Raw genomic sequence first — 20,339 nt, 5'->3', positions numbered from 1 at the left:
GGGGGGGCTCTTTCAATCTTTTTTTTTGTTTACTGTTTTATCTTATTATTTCTTTCTTTTCTTTATTTTTCTTTTTTACTTTATTCTCTTAATTGTTGTTTTAGAAAATATAAATACAACTCCTAAATTAATGTTATAATCTATTCTACTACCCCAATAAGTTTGACACCTAATTAAAATAGTTTGCATTATTATTAGTTTTAAAGGGCATTTAATTAATTGTCATAGCTACGTTTTAATTACCTTAGAGCCTTTAAACAATTTTATAAAAGTGTGGTTTCTCCACTATAATTACCTATGAATTATTTGGCTCCACTCGAACATTTAGTTTTTATATTAGAAAACTTTTATTGTTTGCCTTTATTTTAAATTTGAAATTTGAACTGGTTTCGAACTAACTTGAGATTAGCAACTATAAACGAGGTGACGTGGCATCATTAGTAGAGGATCACTATAGCTTAATTACCCGTGCGTCGCACCTGATGTATGTTGGAGGCACTCGTTGTTTCGAGCAAGCCATGGATTGATGCTTGTTGGTGGAGGGGGAGTATAAACTTTACCATTCTGTTTGGGAACCGCCTATAATGTGTTTAGCATGGAAGATATCGTCATCTCTTAGTTGTGACGTTGACAATGAAAGTATACCGCTTAAAATACAATTTATCTCTATTTCAAAACCGAGCTCTGGCACCTCTACAAATCCCTGCTTCCCTCTGCGAAGGGCCTATCCATTTATTTTTATGTTGAGTCATCATCCTCTTATTAAAAAGCACTAGCTAGAGAGCACAACCGTCATTTGCATTCATCACTGTTAATTTATATTGGGTGTGACTATGACTGGAACTCTTTTACCATGAATTACAATGTCTAGTCAGTCCTTGATCTTTAAAGATGCTCTGCATTTATGTTTTGCGGTCTCAGAAAGGGCTAGCGAGATACCATCTTGTTATATCATATTATGATTGTTTTGAGAAAGTGTTGTCATCTGAGATTTATTATTATGACTTGCTAGTTGATTATGCTATTGATATGAGTAATTGTGAGACCTGAGAATTATTGCAAATCTGGTTAGTTATGATCTATGCTGAAAACTTGAATGCTGGCTTGACATAGTTACAACAATAAGAGCAAACAGAGTTTGTAAAAGTTTTTCTTTCTTTCTTTCAGTTTGTCAACTGAATTGCTTGAGGACAAGCAAGGGTTTAAGCTTGGGGGAGTTGATACGTCTCCATCGTATCTACTTTTCCAAACACTTTTGCCCTTGTTTTGGACTCTAACTTGTATGATTTGAATGGAACTAACCCGGACTGACGCTGTTTTCAACAGAATTACCATGATGTTGTTTTATGTGCAGAAAACAAATATTCTCGGAATGACCCAAAACTCCACGGGAGGTCTTAGAAAAATAATAAAAAATCCTCGCCAAATATGAAGACCAGGGGGCCCACACCCTTCTCACGAGGGTGGGGGGCGCCCCCCCCCCTAGGGCGCGCCCCCTACCTCGTGGGCCCCCTGTTGACCCTCCAACGCCAACTCCAACTCTATATATTTGCTTTCGGAGAGAAAAAAATCGGAGAGAAGAAATCATCGCGTTTTACGATACGGAGCCGCTGCCAAGCCCTAAAACCTCTCGGGAGGGCTGATCTGGAGTCCGTTTGGGGCTCCGGAGAGGGGGATTCGTCGCTATCGTCATCATCAACCATCCTCCATCACCAATTTCATGATGCTCACCGTCGTGCATGAGTAATTGCATCGTAGGCTTGCTGGACGGTGATGGGTTGGATGAGATTTATCATGTAATCGAGTTAGTTTTGTTAGGATTTGATCCCTAGTATCCATATGTTCTGAGAATGATGTTGGTATGACTTTGCTATGCTTAATGCTTGTCACTAGGGCCCGAGTGCCATGATTTCAGATCTGAACCTATTATGTTTTCATGAATATATGTGAGTTCTAGATCCTATCTTGCAAGTCTATAGTCACCTACTATGTGTTATGATCCGGCAACCCCGAAGTGACAATAATCGGGACCACTCCCGGTGATGACCATAGTTTGAGGAGTTCATGTATTCACTATGTGCTAATGCTTTGTTCCAGTTCTCTATTAAAAGGAGGCCTTAATATCCCTTAGTTTCCAATAGGACCCCGCTGCCGCGGGAGGGTAGGACAAAAGATGTCATGCAAGTTCTTTTCCATAAGCACGTATGACTATATACGGAATACATGCCTACATTACATTGACGAATTGGAGCTAGTTCTGTGTCACCCTATGTTATGACTGTTACATGATGAACCGCATCCGGCATAATTATCCATCACTGATCCGGTGCCTACGAGTTTTCCATATACTGGTTTACGCTTATTTACTTTTCCGTTGCTACTGTTACAATCACTACAAAATACCAAAAACATTACTTTTGCTGTCTTTACTTTTGTTGCCGCTACCACCACTATCATATTACTTTGCTACTAAACACTCTGCTGCAGATATTAAGTTTCCAGGTGTGGTTGAATTGACAACTCAGCTGCTAATACTTGAGAATATTCTTTGGCTCCCCTTGTGTCGAATCAATAAATTTGGGTTGAATACTCTACCCTCGAAAGTTGTTGCGATCCCCTATACTTGTGGGTTATCAATGGACAAGTTCAAGGAATTGACTACGACAAGACTTACTCGCCGGTAGCGATGCTAAAGTCGGTGAGGATCGTACTAGCTATAGCTGCATATTTCGATTACGAGATATGGCAGATGGATGTCAAGACGGCTTTCCTTCACGGAAATTTAACCGAGGACATGTATATGATACAGCCCGAGGGTTTTGTCGATCCGACTAGCACTAGTAAGGTATGCAAGCTCAAGAGATCCATTTATGGGTTGAGGCAAGCATCTGGGAGCTGGAACATTCGTTTTGGTGAGGTCGTCACTGCTTTCGGCTTCATCAAAAGCGAAGAGGACTCTTGTTTATACAAGAAGTTAAGTGGGAGCTCGATAGTGTTTTTGATCTTGTATGTGGATGACATACTACTGATCGGAAATGATATTTCGATGCTGAACTCGGTCAAGGAGTCATTGAATGGCAAGTTTTTGATGAAGGACCTTGGTGAGGCAATGTACATTTTAGGCATTAAGATCTATAGAGATAGATCAAGGAGGCTGCTCGGCTTAAGCCAGAGCACGTACATAGATAAAGTGTTGAAGCAGTTCAACATGAGTGAGGCAAAGAAAGGGTTCTTGCCACTCTCACATGGTATAAGGCTAAGCGAGACTCGGAGTCCTTCGACATCTGATGAGCGAAGCAGGATGAGTAGGATTCCATATGCATCGGCAATCGGATCCATCATGTATGCCATGATATGTACGCGATCCGATGTTGCATTTGCAATAAGCCTAACAAGTAGATACCAGGCCAACCCAGGAGAAAGTCACTGGGCAGCGGTAAAGACTATTTTGAAGTACCTGAAAAGAACTAAAGAGATGGTCCTAGTTTATGGAGGTGAGGAAGAGCTCGTCGTAAGGGGTTACACCGATGCTAGTTTCCAACCCGACAGAGATGATTGTCGATCACAGTCCGGATTCGTGTACGTCATGAACGGAGGAGCAGTGAGATGTATGAGTTCCAAGCAAGATACGGTGGCTGATTCTACTACAGAAGCCGAATACATTGCGGCTTGTGAAGCTGCAAAGGAAGGTGTTTGGATCCGGAACTTTCTGGATGATCTTGGTATTTTCCCAGCCTCGGTAAAACCGTTGGACCTTTATTGTGATAATTCTAGTGCCATCGCACAAGCCAAGGAGCCGAGGAATCACCACAAGGTCAGACACATAGATCGGAAATATCACCTGATACGAACGATCATAAAGAGTGGTGATGTAGAGTTATGCAAAATTCACACGGATGCAAATGTTGCGGATCCGTTGACTAAGCCGCTTCCACAACCCAAGCATGAGGGGCACGTTAGAGCTATGGGCATTCGATGTCTATTTGATTGACTCTAGTGCAAGTGGGAGACTGTTGGAGATATGCCCTAGAGGCAATCATGTATGATGATATTTCCTATGTGTTTATGAATAAAGATAGTCCTTGGACATTATCAATGATGTGTATCAGCAAGTACGTGACTTGTTTGTGGGACTATGCATTGTATGATGACTGTCCTAAAAGGTCCCTAGTCGAAAGGGCTGTGTGGACGCGCATCCAACTAGACTAGCATATGACACGGTCGATGGCTTGGTCTCACTAGCCATGGAGCATTGGATGCTAACCGGATAATATGGGCTTGGAAGGATCTGGTCGGATTCGACGTAGTCGGATCCGAGTCGAGATAAGGTCCAAGTCGGACAGACCCAACTATGAGACGCAGCGATATGTCATGTGTGAGTCTCTAGTACAACATATGTTCTATGTCCTAAGACCTGAGTTGACACATGTACTCGGGATGGTGACAGACTTGCTTTGGGCCGACCAAACGCTACTCCGTGACTGGGTAGTTACAAAGGTAGGTTTCAGACTTGTCCAGACCCATGCTGCGAGACATGGTCGAGCAAGATGGGATTTGCCCCTTCGACTAGGAGAGATATACTCTGGGCCCCTCGTGTGATCCGACCAGGATAAGCATGGCCATGCGACAAGGATTATGAGACAATCCGGATAGTGGTCGGCATCACTGGAACGAGAAAGAGGTCGGGCTACCACAAGGATGATAGACTCGCCTTGAGCTCGACAACATGTATCGTGTGGCAAAAGTAATGGAAGTGTGATGTACAGGTTCGCTAACCAGCTTCATAGTCTGCTTGGTGTTCGGTATGCCTTGCTAGAGGCCGCTACCAACTGTGCAGTTCGGAGGTGATCCGAACTGCGACCAAGCCGACTTGAACCTAAGGGGTCACGCGCTTAAGGGAAGGAACCTACGAGGTCGGATCCGAGGACACTGGTCGGATGTGATCCGAACTGTATTCGGATTATGGCCGAGTAGACTTATGGGCTTTAGGGTCCGTGCGGGGCCCAAGTGTTGAGCCTGCGACAGACGCCTATATATAGTGGAGGTGCCGCACACTCATGCGGTTGATCGCTTCGGCGCTGTCACTAGGGTTTGAATGTGTTGCGAATAGACAGCTCCACTCGCCGCCGGTTGTGTGATCGGACCTAGCAGTCCACCGCACGACGTTCCTCCTGCATGCGCGGATACCGTTAGAGGCGGTGCACTTGCGCCGCTCCGGCGAACCTGTATGTGGGAACCGATCACCGGTTGTACGAGGGAGATCGGATGAGGAGGAGACGATCCACGCGGACGCGCTGCCTCAACTCTTCTTCCGCTGCACGACACTGCGCGTCTAGTGGTAACGAACTGTGATCCATCTACCGTAGCATATTCTTGGTTGTTCTGCGCGTAGGAAATTTTAATTTGCAGTCGACGCACCCTACCGTAGATCCCAACACCCCCCCCCTCCCTGAGGGGGGGGGGGAAGTAATGGGCCAACATGAGCCTCAGGGGAGAGAGAGGGCAGGACACGAGGAGGTGGCACCCCCCCCCATGGGAGTCCGAATAGGACTAGGGGAGGGGGCGCAGCCCCCTTTCCCTCTCCCTCTCCCTCTCGCTTCCTTCTTCCCCCTTCCACCAAGTGGAATCCTACTAGGACTTGGAGTCCTAGTAGGACTGCTCTCCCTTGACGCGCCCTACAGGGCCGGCCGGCCTCCCCCTCTCCTCCTTTATATACGGAGGCAGGGGGACACCCTAGAACACACAAGATCAATTCTCTTAGTCGTGTACGGTGCCCCCCTCCACAGTTTACCAGCTCGGTCATATCGTCGTAGTGCTTAGGCGAAGCCCTGCGTCGGTAACTTCATCAACACCATCGCCACGCCGTCATGCTGACGGAACTCTCCCTCGTCCTCAACTGGATCAAGAGCTCTAGGTACGTCATCATGCTGAACGTGTGCTGAATACGGAGGTGCCGTACGTTCGGTACTTGGATCGGTTGGATCGTGAAGACGTTCGACTACATTAACCGCGTTACTAAACGCTTCCGCTTTCGGTCTACGAGGATACGTGGACACACTCTCCCCTCTCGTTTCTATGCATCTCCTAGTTAGATCTTGCGTGTTCGTAAGAATTTTTTTAAAATACTACGTTCCCCAACAGCTTTGGCGGTAAGGAAAGTGTTATCTCTCGCCGATGATCTATACACCCAGAGGATTCAGGTGGCTTCGACTTGTAAGGTGGTCGTAAATGACATAAACCAGTAGAGTGTTGCAAGTTACGGTTCTATCATTAGGGAGGTGGTTTTTTTGTTAGTTGTAATTTTGTTTAGGAGTTTAGGACCTCAAATGTCGAGGCTCATAAGCTAACGAAGCATGCTCTTACTTTAGGGACCCGACGCCATGTTTGGTTAGGTTAACCCGGTGATCTTACTTTCATTCTTATAAAACATTGTAACAAATTAATAAAGGCTTCGTGAGTTTGTCTAAAAAAACTTATTTTTTTTGCGAGGAGCCTATAAAGAACTTGTTTCATTAATCTCACGGTCTAACAAGAAAGTGAGTGATCCAAAACAAAAATTCAGGCGCCTGACTATAAGTCACTCCCATATATTTGTATCAGAGTACAATACAAAGAATAATATCTCATGTTCTTGCAATATAAGCAATTCTACAATCTAAAAAATTTCTTTGGTACTGGCCTCCTATACATATATCCTCGGCCGATATAGATCACAAAAAGGAATAAGAACCAAATGTGCAAAGTAATAATAATCCGAATCATAGAAAAAAAAGATAAATACAAAAGAATAATTATACCCCAAATATAGGGATTTGTGTGGCTTCTGGAACTTTGTGCGTCTGTAGGTCCATTCACTTAATCCATGATACTGCTAGTAGTCTTCTTGATGAGGTCCCAAGCACTCCTCACATGCCTCTCCTCCTGCAGGGACGACCCCGCGGCAAACCGAAGCACGAACCTATCACCAACCACTGTGTGTGCAAGATAAGCCTTACCGGTCTTGTTCAAGTTCTCCATGAGCACACGGTTAGCCTCATCGGCATCCTCCTCCGTCATAGCTCCAGTCGCCTTGATCCTGAAGCACACAAGAGCAAAGTTCCTTGGTACAACCACCTCGAACCCGTCGTCGGCACGAACAAAATCTTCAAACATCTTGGCCATGGCGACGTCGCTACGGATATGCTCTTGGAGCTTTGCGGTACCATAGGTGCGCATGACCATCCAGAGCTTGAGCCCACGAAACCGTCGACCAACGCCGACCTGCATGTCCTTAAGATCGGTGACCTCGCCCGAGTCTGTAGCATCGTTCTTGAGGTACTCCGGGTTGGTCTCCAACGAGTCACTGAGGCGGTGAGCATCACGGACGTAGAGACAGGTGCAATCGAGGCATGTGAGAAGCCATTTGTGTGGGCTCATGCTAATGGAGTCCACGTGCTCGACGCCGTCGAGATGGTGGCGGAACTCTGGGCAGATGCACGCACTGCCAGCGTAGGCAGCGTCGACATGGACCCATGCATTAAACATGGCGGCAATGTCGGCGACGGCACCCACCGGGTCAACAGCGTTGGAAGACGTTGTGCCCACTGTGGCGCAAACATATGTTGGCACAAGACCAGCGTCGGCGTCAGCTTGCATGATATCGAGAAGCTTGGCTGGGTCGAGCCCGTAGTCGGTTTCCGGCCCGGTAGAGATGGAGCGGATGTTGGCGGGGTCGAAGCCTGCGAGCCGACATGCCTTGAAGAATGTAGAGTGGGTCTGGTCAGCAGCGTACACAACCAAGCGCGGCAAGTCGGCCACGCCGACGGAGCCGCTCCGACGCAACGCGGCGTCACGGGCGGCGACCAGCGTGACGAGCATTGCCTCACTCGTGGTGCCGAGGATGACGCCACCACCGGTGCCCCGACCAGTGCTGGTGCGGTTCATGAAGGTGGTTGGCAGGCGAAGGAGCTGCGCAAGCCAGTCGAGAGCGAGAACCTCCATCTCGGTGGCTGCCGGAGAGGCTTGCCACGTGAACCCGACAGTGTTCATGGCGGAGGCGATGAGGTCCCCGGCGATAGCCGCGGCACTGTTGGTGGAGGGGAAGAAGGCGAAGAAGTTGGGGCTGGCCCAGTGTGTCATGCCGGGTACGACAGAGGTCCTGAGCTCCTTCATGGTGACATCAAACGGCGCCGAGTAGGTCGGCGGGGACGCGCTGAGCTCGTCCTGCAGGTATCCCGGCTTCACGTTAGGAAGAACGGGCATGGACTCGACGTTGGTGTAGTAGTCCGAGATGAAGTCGACGGCCTTGTGAAGATATGCGCGGACATCATCGGGGTTTAGCGGCTCGAACGCTGCTGCCTTGTCGTTGGGGAAGGCGGAGAAGGTCGTTGGGTTGGTGTCCAAGCTGCCCATTTTTTAGGAGCAAGACTGTGTGGCTTGATCAATGAAGTGGAGGTAGCTAGCTTTTCTGCCGGAGAGCAGGAAGAAGCGGCGGAGAGGTTGTAGTAATTAGCTAGGTTGGTTTGGTTTGGAGGATGAAGTACATAGGCGAAGGTATATATACCAGTTGGATGCGGGAAACGGCGTGGCGGGCTGGGCGTTGGATGAGTCCCGGTCGCGTGCGTTTATCGTACGCTGCTAGGAAAGTGCATGCATGGGTTGGTAGGGATGCGAGGTCGAGCGCCCGCGACACCAGTCTGCTGGTCAACTCGACTATTCAAGGGTCCAGATGAACGCTCTACCAGCAGCCCCCGTTATGGTAACGTTCGTAAATTGCCAACCAGTCGGCTGCTAGTCTGCTACTACACCATTTTCGTCACCACAGAAAAAAAAAATCCTTTCTTCTTTCCGTTATTAACTCCATGTAGCATATCCCTTTGTCACTGTTTATTAGTCCCTGCTATTTTGTGTCAAACTTTGATCGTGAAATTAACTAGTAAAGCATAAATTTTATGTACTAAAAACAACACTTTTCAGAACTTTTTATAAATATGACTCAAATGGTATAAATTTTACGGTGTATAATTTTTTGCTAGTTAAATTTATGGTCAAAGACCAATTCAAAATACAACGAGGACTTATGGATGAGATCATAGTGTATTTCACCTCTGCGCCAACGATATTGTTTGTAATCATCAGTCTCTTGGTTTATTTTAACAAGTAATATGAAAATTCTCCAGTAGAATTGTACTATCAGGTTCAGCCAGTCTGAAGGTCTTTGCATGTTTGGTCACCCATATGATTGTGTTCTGCTTCTTTTAAATTTGCGTTATCATTTATGCAATTTATGTTTGGGTTGTGCTTTGCACCGGCAGGATTACCGGTACCGTGAAAATCAGCTATAGGTCGACAACTTTGGTTATTTCATTTATTCCTACGGGAGCTGCTAGCAAAGCTACAGAAATTGAACAGCCGGCGTCCAAAAGTAGAGTTCAAACCATTATTTAAAGTACAAGTACATATGGTATCAACTCGGAAAAAAAAAACCTACTGTACATCTGTTATCATGTCATGTGTAGTAAAAGAAAAGAAAAAGGTTGAACCACGTTCGATCAATTCGTCATTCTGAACCCAATCTGACTGAGCAAGCGTTTCAAACCATTCAAGGCGCAAGCACACATGATCAATTCAACATGGAACACTTGGTTGCTGTACAGCGTACAGTGGGATTTCTATCAGTAACGCTGAACCCTTTTTCTCGTGGCATGCGTGCATATGTGGTTGATTAATTCCTGTCAAGACCGGTCATCGCTGACGCGATTGATTTCGTCAAGTATCTTGTTAGGTAGAGAAGGTCTGTGCTTAATTTTGACTAATGCTTAGATTTCCGAATGTAGGTGGGTAATCCTAAAAGCTTTTTGTAGGATCGATGGCTTTTATTTGGAGAAGAGTAGAAGTGACCGTTTCAAGTTAAATAATTTACCACAAATATACCAAAAACATGGAATCTAACTATTGTCAAACTAGTTCATTTTTAGTCACCAAATCTCAATATTCACTCCTTCCGTTTTTATTTACTTCACATATTGGCTTTGTCTGAAGTCAAATTTTATAAACTTTGACCAAATTTATAGATAAAAATATCAACATATACAATACCAAATCAATACCGTTAGATTCATCATTGAATATAGTATCACATCATATACATTTGTTATTGTAAATGTTCATATTATTTTCTACAGACTTGGTCAAACTGTATAAGTTTCACTTTAGTCAAATCTAATATGCAAAGTGGCATTTTGCTCCCTAACCAAATGAGCTATTTGCTCACCCTAAGCATTCATATTTTGTGCCCCCCTCCGCCCCAACTTCTCATGTATCTCCGCCACTATCCTTAACCCTTGTTAGCCATCTAATTGAGGTAGTGACGCCAATTTTAGCACAAATGACAACCTATGCAGCACAGAATGTTGGCAGAAAAGGTCGGAAAATTCAGAATAGTAGCATTCAGTATATTTCCTTCTAAAGTGGTGAGTGCTTTGATATAAAAAAACATATTGGATAAATCCAAAACATTCGAGAGAACTATTGAAATAACCTAAAATTTATTCACAAAATAAGAAAGTTGGATTTTTTTATAGAATACAACAATCCACAAATATTGTGCAAAGAACTAGATGTTGGTGAGAACTACCAAACAGTTTAGGAACATTATTGAAAGAAAAGTATGATGAGTTATATGAAATGATGTTATACTTTTTCATGATCTGCCCTGAAGATTATTTTTCTTAAATCTTTTAAAAATATTATATTACTAAATCCCATATTTTTAGTAGCTTTTCTAGAATGTTGTTGATACTTGGTTACATTTTAATATTTATTTTCAAATTTCCTCCATTTTGTATTTCTTAACATCTTTCATTGTACCATGCTTTATTGCCATTTTCCTGCATATATGTTTCTATATTGTGCTCTATGGTTTGCCACATGTGATAAAGTATCACCAGATGATCATGCATATCACTTTGGTTATAAGGCCAAGGGCCAAATTTGTCAAGTACTGAAAGTTAATGGGGTCAAAGTTATCGGTCTAAAGTTAAGGTACCAAATCTGAACTTTACAAGTAATCAAGGGACCCAAAAAATAGTTCCCAAATCTATTATCAAATGCAAAGTGATTTGTCAATTAATGTAAAAGTTGATCATAGAGTCAAACTTATGTGATTCTTCTTATTGCTCTTCTTCTCTACTCTGAGTTGTCGTACGCGCTGCAAAGGCCACCGTTTTGACAAATGGCAACCGCCCATGAGATGAGGGGCGAGGGCACAATTTGATTGGCTACTAAAGCTCCGACATAACATGATGGCCCAAGCAAAGGGTAAGCTAACACACGGAGAGACGCAGATGGGAATAAGGGATGTAGCGCTACGAGAGAGTGGAACCCATCAAGTGTGCTCGGGAGCACATGCTCCTTTTTCAAAAAGGAAAAACACACTCATTCAAAAAATCCAACAAAAAAACACATGCTAATGATTCAAATTCGTTTCCAATTGAAGTTTCTTGAAAATCTCAACTCATTTGTGAGCTATCCAAAAATAACAAAAGATTTATTAAGCTCTGCACTTTTTGTTTTTTCCATGAGACCACAAAAGAATGAATTTTTCATCAAGGCAGCTTAGCGCATGAATCACTCTAATATCTACACCAATTTGTTTTGGGATTGATTTTGCATTTTTTTTTAAACCTGATTATGAGTTTTCTAAAGAGGGCGTGCATTATCTAAAGGACAAAATCAATACTGTAGGAGAGATGGGTAGAAGAAGATTAGGAGTGGTCAACGCCTCAGATACTTGGATGTTTAGTTTATGTAGGAGTGTTTTTTGAAGCATGTACTATTTAATATATGGTCTTTGGCCTTTGTAAAGAAAAGTGAGAAAAGGAGGCTTGATGAGTGGACGACAAGTTATGAGTTGAGTAGTTTTCTAAGGCTTTGGAGTTGAACTATGGGTTGCATGCTGGATTAATGTGATCCATTGATGCACATTTTCTTTAGTTTGTGGAACTGAGGGGAAACCCTTTCTTTCATTAAACAAGTAATGAAAACGATAGGATTGTGTTTGTAAGGACATGTGATACTTAATATAAGACCTTAGAGCATCTTCAAAAAGTCCCATAAAATCTGCCTGCAAAATAGGATTTATGGGGTGTTCATATAATTTAGGAGTGGTTTGCAGGTGGACATCTCCAACAAATCCCTTAAAAACTTTCCTTAAATATGGTTTTTTATGGTGGCGCGGTGGCGGTGGAGAACGGACAGCGGTGGTCAGCGGTGTGCGGGTGCGCAGGTGGGTCGGCAATGATGGTTGATGGCGGCGGCGTGCTGGTGTGGCACTTTTAGAGAAAGGTTTACGGAAAGAGCTATTTTCCCTGGATCCAGAGAAAGTTCTGCTGTTTATACGGGGCCCTCAAAAAATCTGTGCTTACGAGACATGTTCGAACATTATTTTGCCCAACTCCTCCTAACTCAGATTATTATTGTTTTCATGGGAAAAGGGACTAGTTGACGATGCTCTTATAGGCCTTTTAAGAAAACACCCTCCGTCCGATTCTGCAGTCAGAATTAATCAACCTAGCTTGCATAGGAGTTTGAACTAAAATATCAATCTGTTATCCCTCCAAAAAATAAATATCAAACTGTTAGGTGCACGCGTTGCACCGGAGCTGTACAAATATTCTGACTTTCTCACTTGAGTATGACTTGGTAGCTAGGTAATTACTAATTACTGTGTCAATGAAAGAAAACCTACGCTGTTTACCGTGCTTATCTGCATACGCGCACGCGCATGTATGTTATCAAGAAACAGATTTTGTCAATCTTTTTCAGTGACAAATTAAGGAGATGAGCTAATATGGGTAATTAAGCAGCAACGACTTGACTTGGTAATGCACATATACCAGCTTCGTTAATGTACTGAGTCGTTGCTGTACATATGTAATTACGTAGAATGATTGGATAGAAAATAATTCGAATGGTGACAGGGCACCCGCGTAGGCGTCATTCGTCGTCACTCATACGCTCAACTATAACAACGGAGGAAAATGGGCGTATCTTTGATGAAATTTTTGTCTTGACTTTTGACTCGTCACGCGGACGCGGTAAAAGTAACAAAACAATCGTCGCATCATTACAGGAATCACAGTCAAAGCTGACACTACTGCAGAACTAGCTAGCACCGGGGGGGGCGCAAATAGCTTGTCAGTAGCGGGCGTGGCTATCAAGGGTGCCTGACAGTGATCTCCCGCTGCTACTTATAGGTCATCAGTGACGGGACTCATGCCCGCCCCGGTAAAGGTCCATCGGTGGCGGGCTTTACATAGCACCTGCTATTGATGGCGTGCACTACCGATGGGGGACATTAATATCCATCCGTCAATGACAAGGGAACGTAATTGTGATGGTCCTATTTTTTCACCCATTACTGGTATGATTTTAGAAATAAAGAAAATGGATGCACCTCCCAGCGCACAGTAGCAGCACTCCACGGTGTAGGCCTGTTCCTGCTCGGGAAGCTGGCACGCACGCATGCACCCAACACGTAGGCTGGCACCCCTGCCGCGTGTGTTGGATCCACAGCCGCGCGTGCCCACTAGATCCGCCACCACTAGCCCGCTAGATCCGTTGACATGCGCCCGCTACATCCGTTGCCGTGCACGCTGAATCTGCCATCAAAGCATCATCGCCCGCATGGACCTGCGGACCGCCACCGCAACTCAAGGCACTGAGAGGGAGTTTGAGAGGGTTGAGGGGCCAGGAGAGAGAGAGAGAGAGAGAGAGAGAGAGAGAGAGGGAGGGAGGTGGGTAGATGGATGAGAGGAAGAGAAAAATGGACGGCCGGATTGCCCAAGTATAAGTGGCGGGCGTCCGCCACTGGTAAGATGCCACTTTGTCATTGTTACCACTTTACCATATTTATCATTTAGTGTGTAACACAACAAATTACCACTCTCTCTCTCTCTCTCTCTCACACACACACACACACACACACACTCTTGCAACTCCACTTCTCAGCTCTTGCCATGACAAAACCACCTATAACAATCAATCAACTTACCACCCGGTAAAGTGAAGTAGTGAACATTAGAAGTGCATAGAAGGTTGTATAACTGACATACACATGTTGAGAGAATATGAAGCCTACCTTTAGCTTCTACTGGATACATCACTCAATACTTCCACATCCATCTTGAAAAGTGCTCCAACAATTCGCTAGACTCAGGGGTTATCACGTAGTAGCAGCATCAATGCTATAGTCGTTTTTAGTTGTCGGTATATAAGGCGAAAAATGGGTTCTTTAAATCAGTTTTGTCTTGCATATTGATTTTATCATTGATTTTTTAGTTTCTCTTAGTATCTATTCTATCAATTTCTTCTTAGTTAAGGCTCTAATCCTACTTATCAATCCTTCAATTGACATCAAAGCAATATATCATTGTCAAGACTTCCTTATAAGGTCTCCTTGCAATGATTTTACTAAATATGGATAGTATGGACGCTGGAGCGGGTTATCACTATAATGACACTTAAATTGATGGTTGAGATTATGTTGGTTGGAAGAAAAAGATGGTTGACAAGTTCCTTGGTATAGGTTTGAACATTAAACGCTTGAAGATGGATATGCTCCTCCCCTAGGTCCTCAGGATCCAACTCCAAGATAAGAACAAGACTTACACCTCAATGCATGCTCAAGCTAACAATGCTATACAAAGAGTTACAAGTGACAATGCATTAGAAATGATAACATCATTGATAGCGCTCATGAGGTTTGGAAGAGAATCAAAGAACTCTATGGAAACATCAATGATCATCCTTATTGTCCACAAACCTAAGTAAAAGTAACGAATATTGTTCTCTGTATATGAACATTTTTTAAAATAAGATGAATTTTTTTCATACAATGAAAAAATATCATTGAGGTACAAGATATTTATTTTTTTTGCATTTTGTTATGTTTTAGGTTACTTCAATATAATTCTGTTCTGAAATATATTTAAATCAAATAAACTAAGTTAAATTTGCTTCTTTACAAACAGAATCCCCATTTTCTCACATTAACAATTTTCAAAATAAAAATGTAACCGTTTTTTAGTCGTGCAACAAACTTTTTCTGTTAACCATGACATTACCTCACTACTGCAGGAATGCCTAGCAGTGGCGGGCGGAAAAACCCTAGCAGTGAAGGGCGAGTCTCATAGGTGCACCCACCACTGCTATAATATGGCCCGCCACTGGTAGAGTCTCTGCAGTGGCGGACATGTCTTAGCGCCCGCCACTGGAGTATACTGTTTGTTGTGGGAAGTCTGGGGCACCCGTCACAACTATTTGTTCAGTCGCCAACACAAACCTGAGAATTGACAGTAAACAACAGCCAATACACATTACAGCATATACATTATGTAAGTGATCATACACATTACATTTAGCATAACAATAATAATCCAAATACAATACAAATAGAAGTATGCATTAGAGTACAACAACTTGCGTGACATCATTAGTACACGTAGCCTACTTAGCAAAGCCTCCGGCATGCTACACACATACAAGACGTCATGATAACAACAACACCATAATGACAATGAACTGGATAAAAATAATGATTTTTTTACTCGTTCACTTCTCCACACGGTCTAGCATACTTCATAGTTGATTTTATTTTTGCGGACCTAGTTGGCGTAACGATCCTCTGCTTCCTTTTTAGTCATATATCCTTTATAGCAGTTGTTCTTGTAACCGTTCACTTGTTCATTGCATTTCTCCCATGAATCATAAACTCATGGATTCCTCCCGGTGTACACCATATACCAGTTTCGCTTCATCTATGAAGATAAATAAACAAGCTAATAAGTCAATTTCGTAGTTATCCAATCACGTAGAGCAAAGTCATATAACAATCTTCATAGCATCATGGACGATACAAATGACCACATTGCAGTTCACTAGTAGTTCGGAAGCAAAAGTTTAGCTCCACCATAGCAACATAGAAATTAAGTTCACACGCATCGATCATATAGATCACATAAAGGCAGTGCACTAGTTGTTCAGAAGTAAAAGTTCAACTACATCATGAACTCTCCTTGCCTTCCACCATCTTCATGATCTCGACTTGGGCGGTCCTCGCAGCTTTGATGGCTACTCGCGCACTCTCGGCGGCTGCTCTAGTGCTCTCAGCATATGCTGCAGCGATCTCGACGTATGCCTGAGCGCTCTCAGTGGCTGCTCGAGCGCTCTCGACATAGGCGAGCACGATCTTCGTGTACTGAATCACCCTCTCGACGATGTCTACGGCAGTAAGGGTTCCGTCTACGAGTGTAGGAGTCCTAACGAGGCGTCTCAGCTTCTTGATCTAAATCGCATTAAACAAGTTGACATTTAGATAAAAGACATTTCTATGAAAGCAGATTTACGACAACACTCCATATTTGTCCTTCAGGTAAACATTTTTCACTCTTATGTTGGGTACTTCGACCGTTAGTGATGGTCGTTCTTCCTCCTCTCCTCCTGCTTTACCAAGGTCTCAGAGGAAGAAGAGGGAGAGGAACAACCCCCTACGGCAGCAGTCAGTTCATCTCTCAAGTGGTTGTATATATGGTGTACACTCCTGTATTTACGACTATGGGTGATGGTCGTCCTTCATCTTCCCCTCCTACTTTACCAAAGTCTAAGAGAAAGAGAAGAAGAAGGACGACCCCTTACGACAATAGTCGATGCCCTCCTCTTAGAACAACTCTCATCTCAGTTTGTGGATTCAAAGTGAATATTTTCCACCCGATGAAAAATACAATTAAGTAGCTCATCCATAAAAAGTAATAAATTTACGGAAAAACCGGCATGACCTTTGATAGAAATTGGACGTATTTAGTGCCAGAAATTAAGCGAATGGAACTTAATCCATGTTTCGCAAAAACATTAGCACTCATTACCAATACCTGCATCATGAATAAAACATTGTACAGTACTATATGTTGATCCATATGCAGTACATAGTCCTCTAGCACAAGCAATCAAATTTAAGACGTCTACTTACAAAGATTCAATGGTACATCATATAACAAATTTTAACTACACTAACAAAATGTTGCTAATGTATAAGTACAATAGTGACAACAACTAAAATTTTCATTAACAGAGAGAAGGGAAGCATGCTTACCGGGGCGAAGTTGGACGGCCAGCAGGACGAGGCCGAGGATGATGGCAAAGGGAGGCGGACGACGAGTAATTGGAGATAGCGTTGCACGGCAAGGCTGACGAACTTCGAGGAGGCGATGAACGGCGCGTGCGATGGGGAAGATTGGTTCCGCGGCGCCGTTCGAGGTGGCGGACCGCGATCTCGCCAGTGGCGACGGATGACGCCATGACGCTGGGATGACGAGAGAGAGAGAGAGAGAGAGAGAGAGAGAGAGAGAGAGAGTTGTGTCTAGATGGATAAGATCTGAGTAGCTGCGGGTGGGGGCACAGTGGATAAAGTTGTACATAGAAGTGATGAGCGGCTGATAGTGTCCGCCACATCTATATATGCATGGTAACCAGTTATACCCGCCATTTGCAAACTGTGATGAAATTCAAAACCGATGGATGTGGTTCAGCCAAATATAGTTGTGGTAGTCGCTAGGAAGCACGCGCCACTGCTTGGCGAGGCACTAGTGTCGGGCGATTCCATGTGCCCGTCACTGCTGTTTTTTGCCCTAAAAAATTACCAAGCGTTTAGCAGTGACGGTCCTTACGTGTGCCCGCCACTGTTACGGGGATAACTAGCGAGCAATGTCTAGCACCCACCATTGCAAATTTTTCAAAATAATTGTGGCGGGTGTCTGATCATGCCTGCCACTCATAAGGGGTCACCTATAAGCATTTTCTCAGTAATGCATACTCTTTGTTTGTAGTAAAGATATTCACTACACATAGGGCGGTCACATGTGTAGTAAATAGGGAAACATCTGGCGCACATGTTTCGTTTTGTTTTTTCTCTACCGGTTTGCTTTGCTTTGCTTCCAACTTTGCATTTATTTTCAGTTTCTTCTTATTTTATATCTGGTTTTCTTCGTATTTTATTTTATTTTTAGTGGTTTAATTCATGAACGTTCTTCAATAAAATTCATGTATCTTATTAAAATGCACATAAATTTTAAAAATTCATTTTTGTCCTAAAAGTCAGGATCATTTTTGAAGTGCATAGTCTTTTTTAATTCACGAACATTTTTCAAAATTCATGAACATTATTATTCACCAATATTTTTTTAGAAAAAACAAGTAAGCGGTTTTCCCGAAGAGAGGAGCAAGGTGTTTTAAATACTTTCCCCTTTGGGAGTGACATCAATTGATTTCTATCTAGCTACTTTTCTTGGGCATGAAGAGCCCTGCGTGATCGCTAGTAAGCCTGCCCACTACGCATTTTATTAGCGACTGTAAATATACATTTCAAAACGCGTAAATATGAGCTATACAGGAAGAAGAAGTGGTGAATCACTATTGGGAAATCTGCCTGCCAATGCACCACTAGTGAACGTGATTTTTCTATTCTACAGCCTAGTAGAATGCGCGAATGATATGTCTCGTCTACTTTGAGACAATACATTTATATTTATTTTTATAAATGTCACAAACATTTTTGAAATATGTGAGTATTTTTTAAATCTGACCAATATTTTCAAATACTCTGAATTTATTTTAAGAACTGCATGAATTTTTTACACCATATTTTTTATTGTGTGATGAACCTTTAATTAAAAAATTGCAATAAATAACATATTAACAATATTCAAATTTTAAACGAAATAAAAGAGTAAAAGAAGAAAATAACGAACCTAACACTATCGGGCCGGCCCAGGATAAGCATGCTTGATGTGAGGCTACAGTCTATCTTGCGTCAAGCTAGATATAGAATCTCCCATAAGAAGGCGAGCCCTCATTCCTATTCTAGGCCCGTTGCGGCACAGTGTTGCTCCAACAAACACCTCAAGATGGGAGCTCCTGTTTACCGCATTTTGCGGCAAATAGTTGGGGCGACCCATACAGGTGCCTGAACTGGGCCAGCCCATCAGTAGACCACACGCGCATCATTTAAAAAAGATGTAAAAAGAAGAAAGGGCATGAAGATTCGAGCTGACAACATCGGATTCCAGTTGAGGGAGGCACACCACTAGAGCAGATGGATTCAACTGATTGTAGGTAGCGTGAACACTGTAAGAACTCAAAGCCGCGCTCAGATATGAAAACATTTTCGGGAAAATCAAAACATTTCCTGAAAAATGTGATTTCTTTTTTAAATGACGACTATTTTTAAAACAGGACCATTTTTTAAAATGATGAACACTTTTTTGAAAAAGAACATTTTCCGAAAATGATGAACATTGTTTTTAAAAAGGAAAATTTTTTGAATTCCAAAATCAAACTTGGTAAGGTGAATATGAAACTCCCGAACGAAATTTGAAAACACGAAACAATTTTTGGAACTGGATCATGTGTTTTGAAACTCCTGAAAACATGAACATCATTTTAATTTGTGAACAATTTTTCTAAATGAGAACATTTTTAAAACGTGAACATATTTGAAATTGTGAACAAAATTCTGAGAATGCAAACATTTTCTGAAATTTTGAACAGAATTTTGAAAATGAGAACATTTTTTGAAATTCCTGAATACTTTTTTGAAAAAACTGAACAAATATTGAAAAAGAGAACACCTTTTGAAATTCCGAAAAATATTTGAAACTTTTGAAAAAATAAACAGGAAAACGAAAAAACAATAGAAATAAATAAAAAAATAAAAGAAACAGGAAAAAGAAAAAAGAAAAAAACCCAGAAGATAAAGCTCGGTTCAGGAACCTTCTAGAAGGTTCCCAAAACCAAGGCGCCACGCCGTCGATGTGAACATCTCCTCCCAGGATTTGAACCCTTATTGGTTGGGGATACCACTATCCATCTAACCATCCAACCACAGGTTGGTTCGCGTTTTCCTTTGTTTTTTCAATGGTTTTCTTATGGTTTATTTTTTCCGTGCATTTTATTTTCATTTTCTGGTTTTACTTTCTTCCTGTTTCCAGCATTCTTTTCCATTTGCTCTTTCTTATTTCATGGCTTCGCCTTTTCCATCCAGGTTTTCTTCTGGTTTCTAGAATTATTTGTCTAATTTTTTCTGTGTTTTTCCTTTCTTTCATTTTATTTTTTCGCATTATGTGTTTTGTTTCTTAGAGAAATGTGCGAACAGTTTTTGAAAGTGCATGACATTAATTTTAGTCGTGCATGAACATTTTATTGTAAAACGAACATTTTTTCCTCATGCGTGAACATGTTTTGAGAACACATGAATACTGTAATGCATAAGCTTTTTCTAGACACATGAACAATTTTTAAACAAGGAT

At 42.6% G+C, this 20,339-nt stretch overlaps 1 protein-coding gene and 1 long non-coding RNA gene across 2 annotated transcripts; both read right to left on the bottom strand.

Moving 5' to 3' along the window:
* Nucleotides 1–6,707: 6,707 nt before the first annotated feature.
* LOC119358473 (tryptophan decarboxylase 1-like) lies at nt 6,708–8,485 on the bottom strand. Its single transcript, XM_037625015.1, has one exon. It carries the CDS (start codon nt 8,389–8,391, stop codon nt 6,856–6,858), a length of 1,536 nt encoding a protein of 511 aa, XP_037480912.1. The 5' UTR covers nt 8,392–8,485; the 3' UTR covers nt 6,708–6,855.
* Nucleotides 8,486–15,350: 6,865 nt separating this feature from the next.
* Nucleotides 15,351–17,393, bottom strand: LOC119358405. The gene is made up of 2 exons (XR_005172243.1): nt 17,129–17,393; nt 15,351–15,797 (listed from the first exon to the last, which is right to left on the bottom strand). It is a non-coding gene; the product is annotated as an uncharacterized LOC119358405 (long non-coding RNA).
* Nucleotides 17,394–20,339: the final 2,946 nt, after the last annotated feature.

Source organism: Triticum dicoccoides, chromosome 1A, assembly GCF_002162155.2.
Source record: "Triticum dicoccoides isolate Atlit2015 ecotype Zavitan chromosome 1A, WEW_v2.0, whole genome shotgun sequence".
Classification (NCBI taxonomy): domain Eukaryota; kingdom Viridiplantae; phylum Streptophyta; class Magnoliopsida; order Poales; family Poaceae; genus Triticum; species Triticum dicoccoides.
The sequence above is the reverse complement of the archived record's forward strand: the minus strand, read 5'-3'. Positions and strand labels throughout refer to the sequence as shown.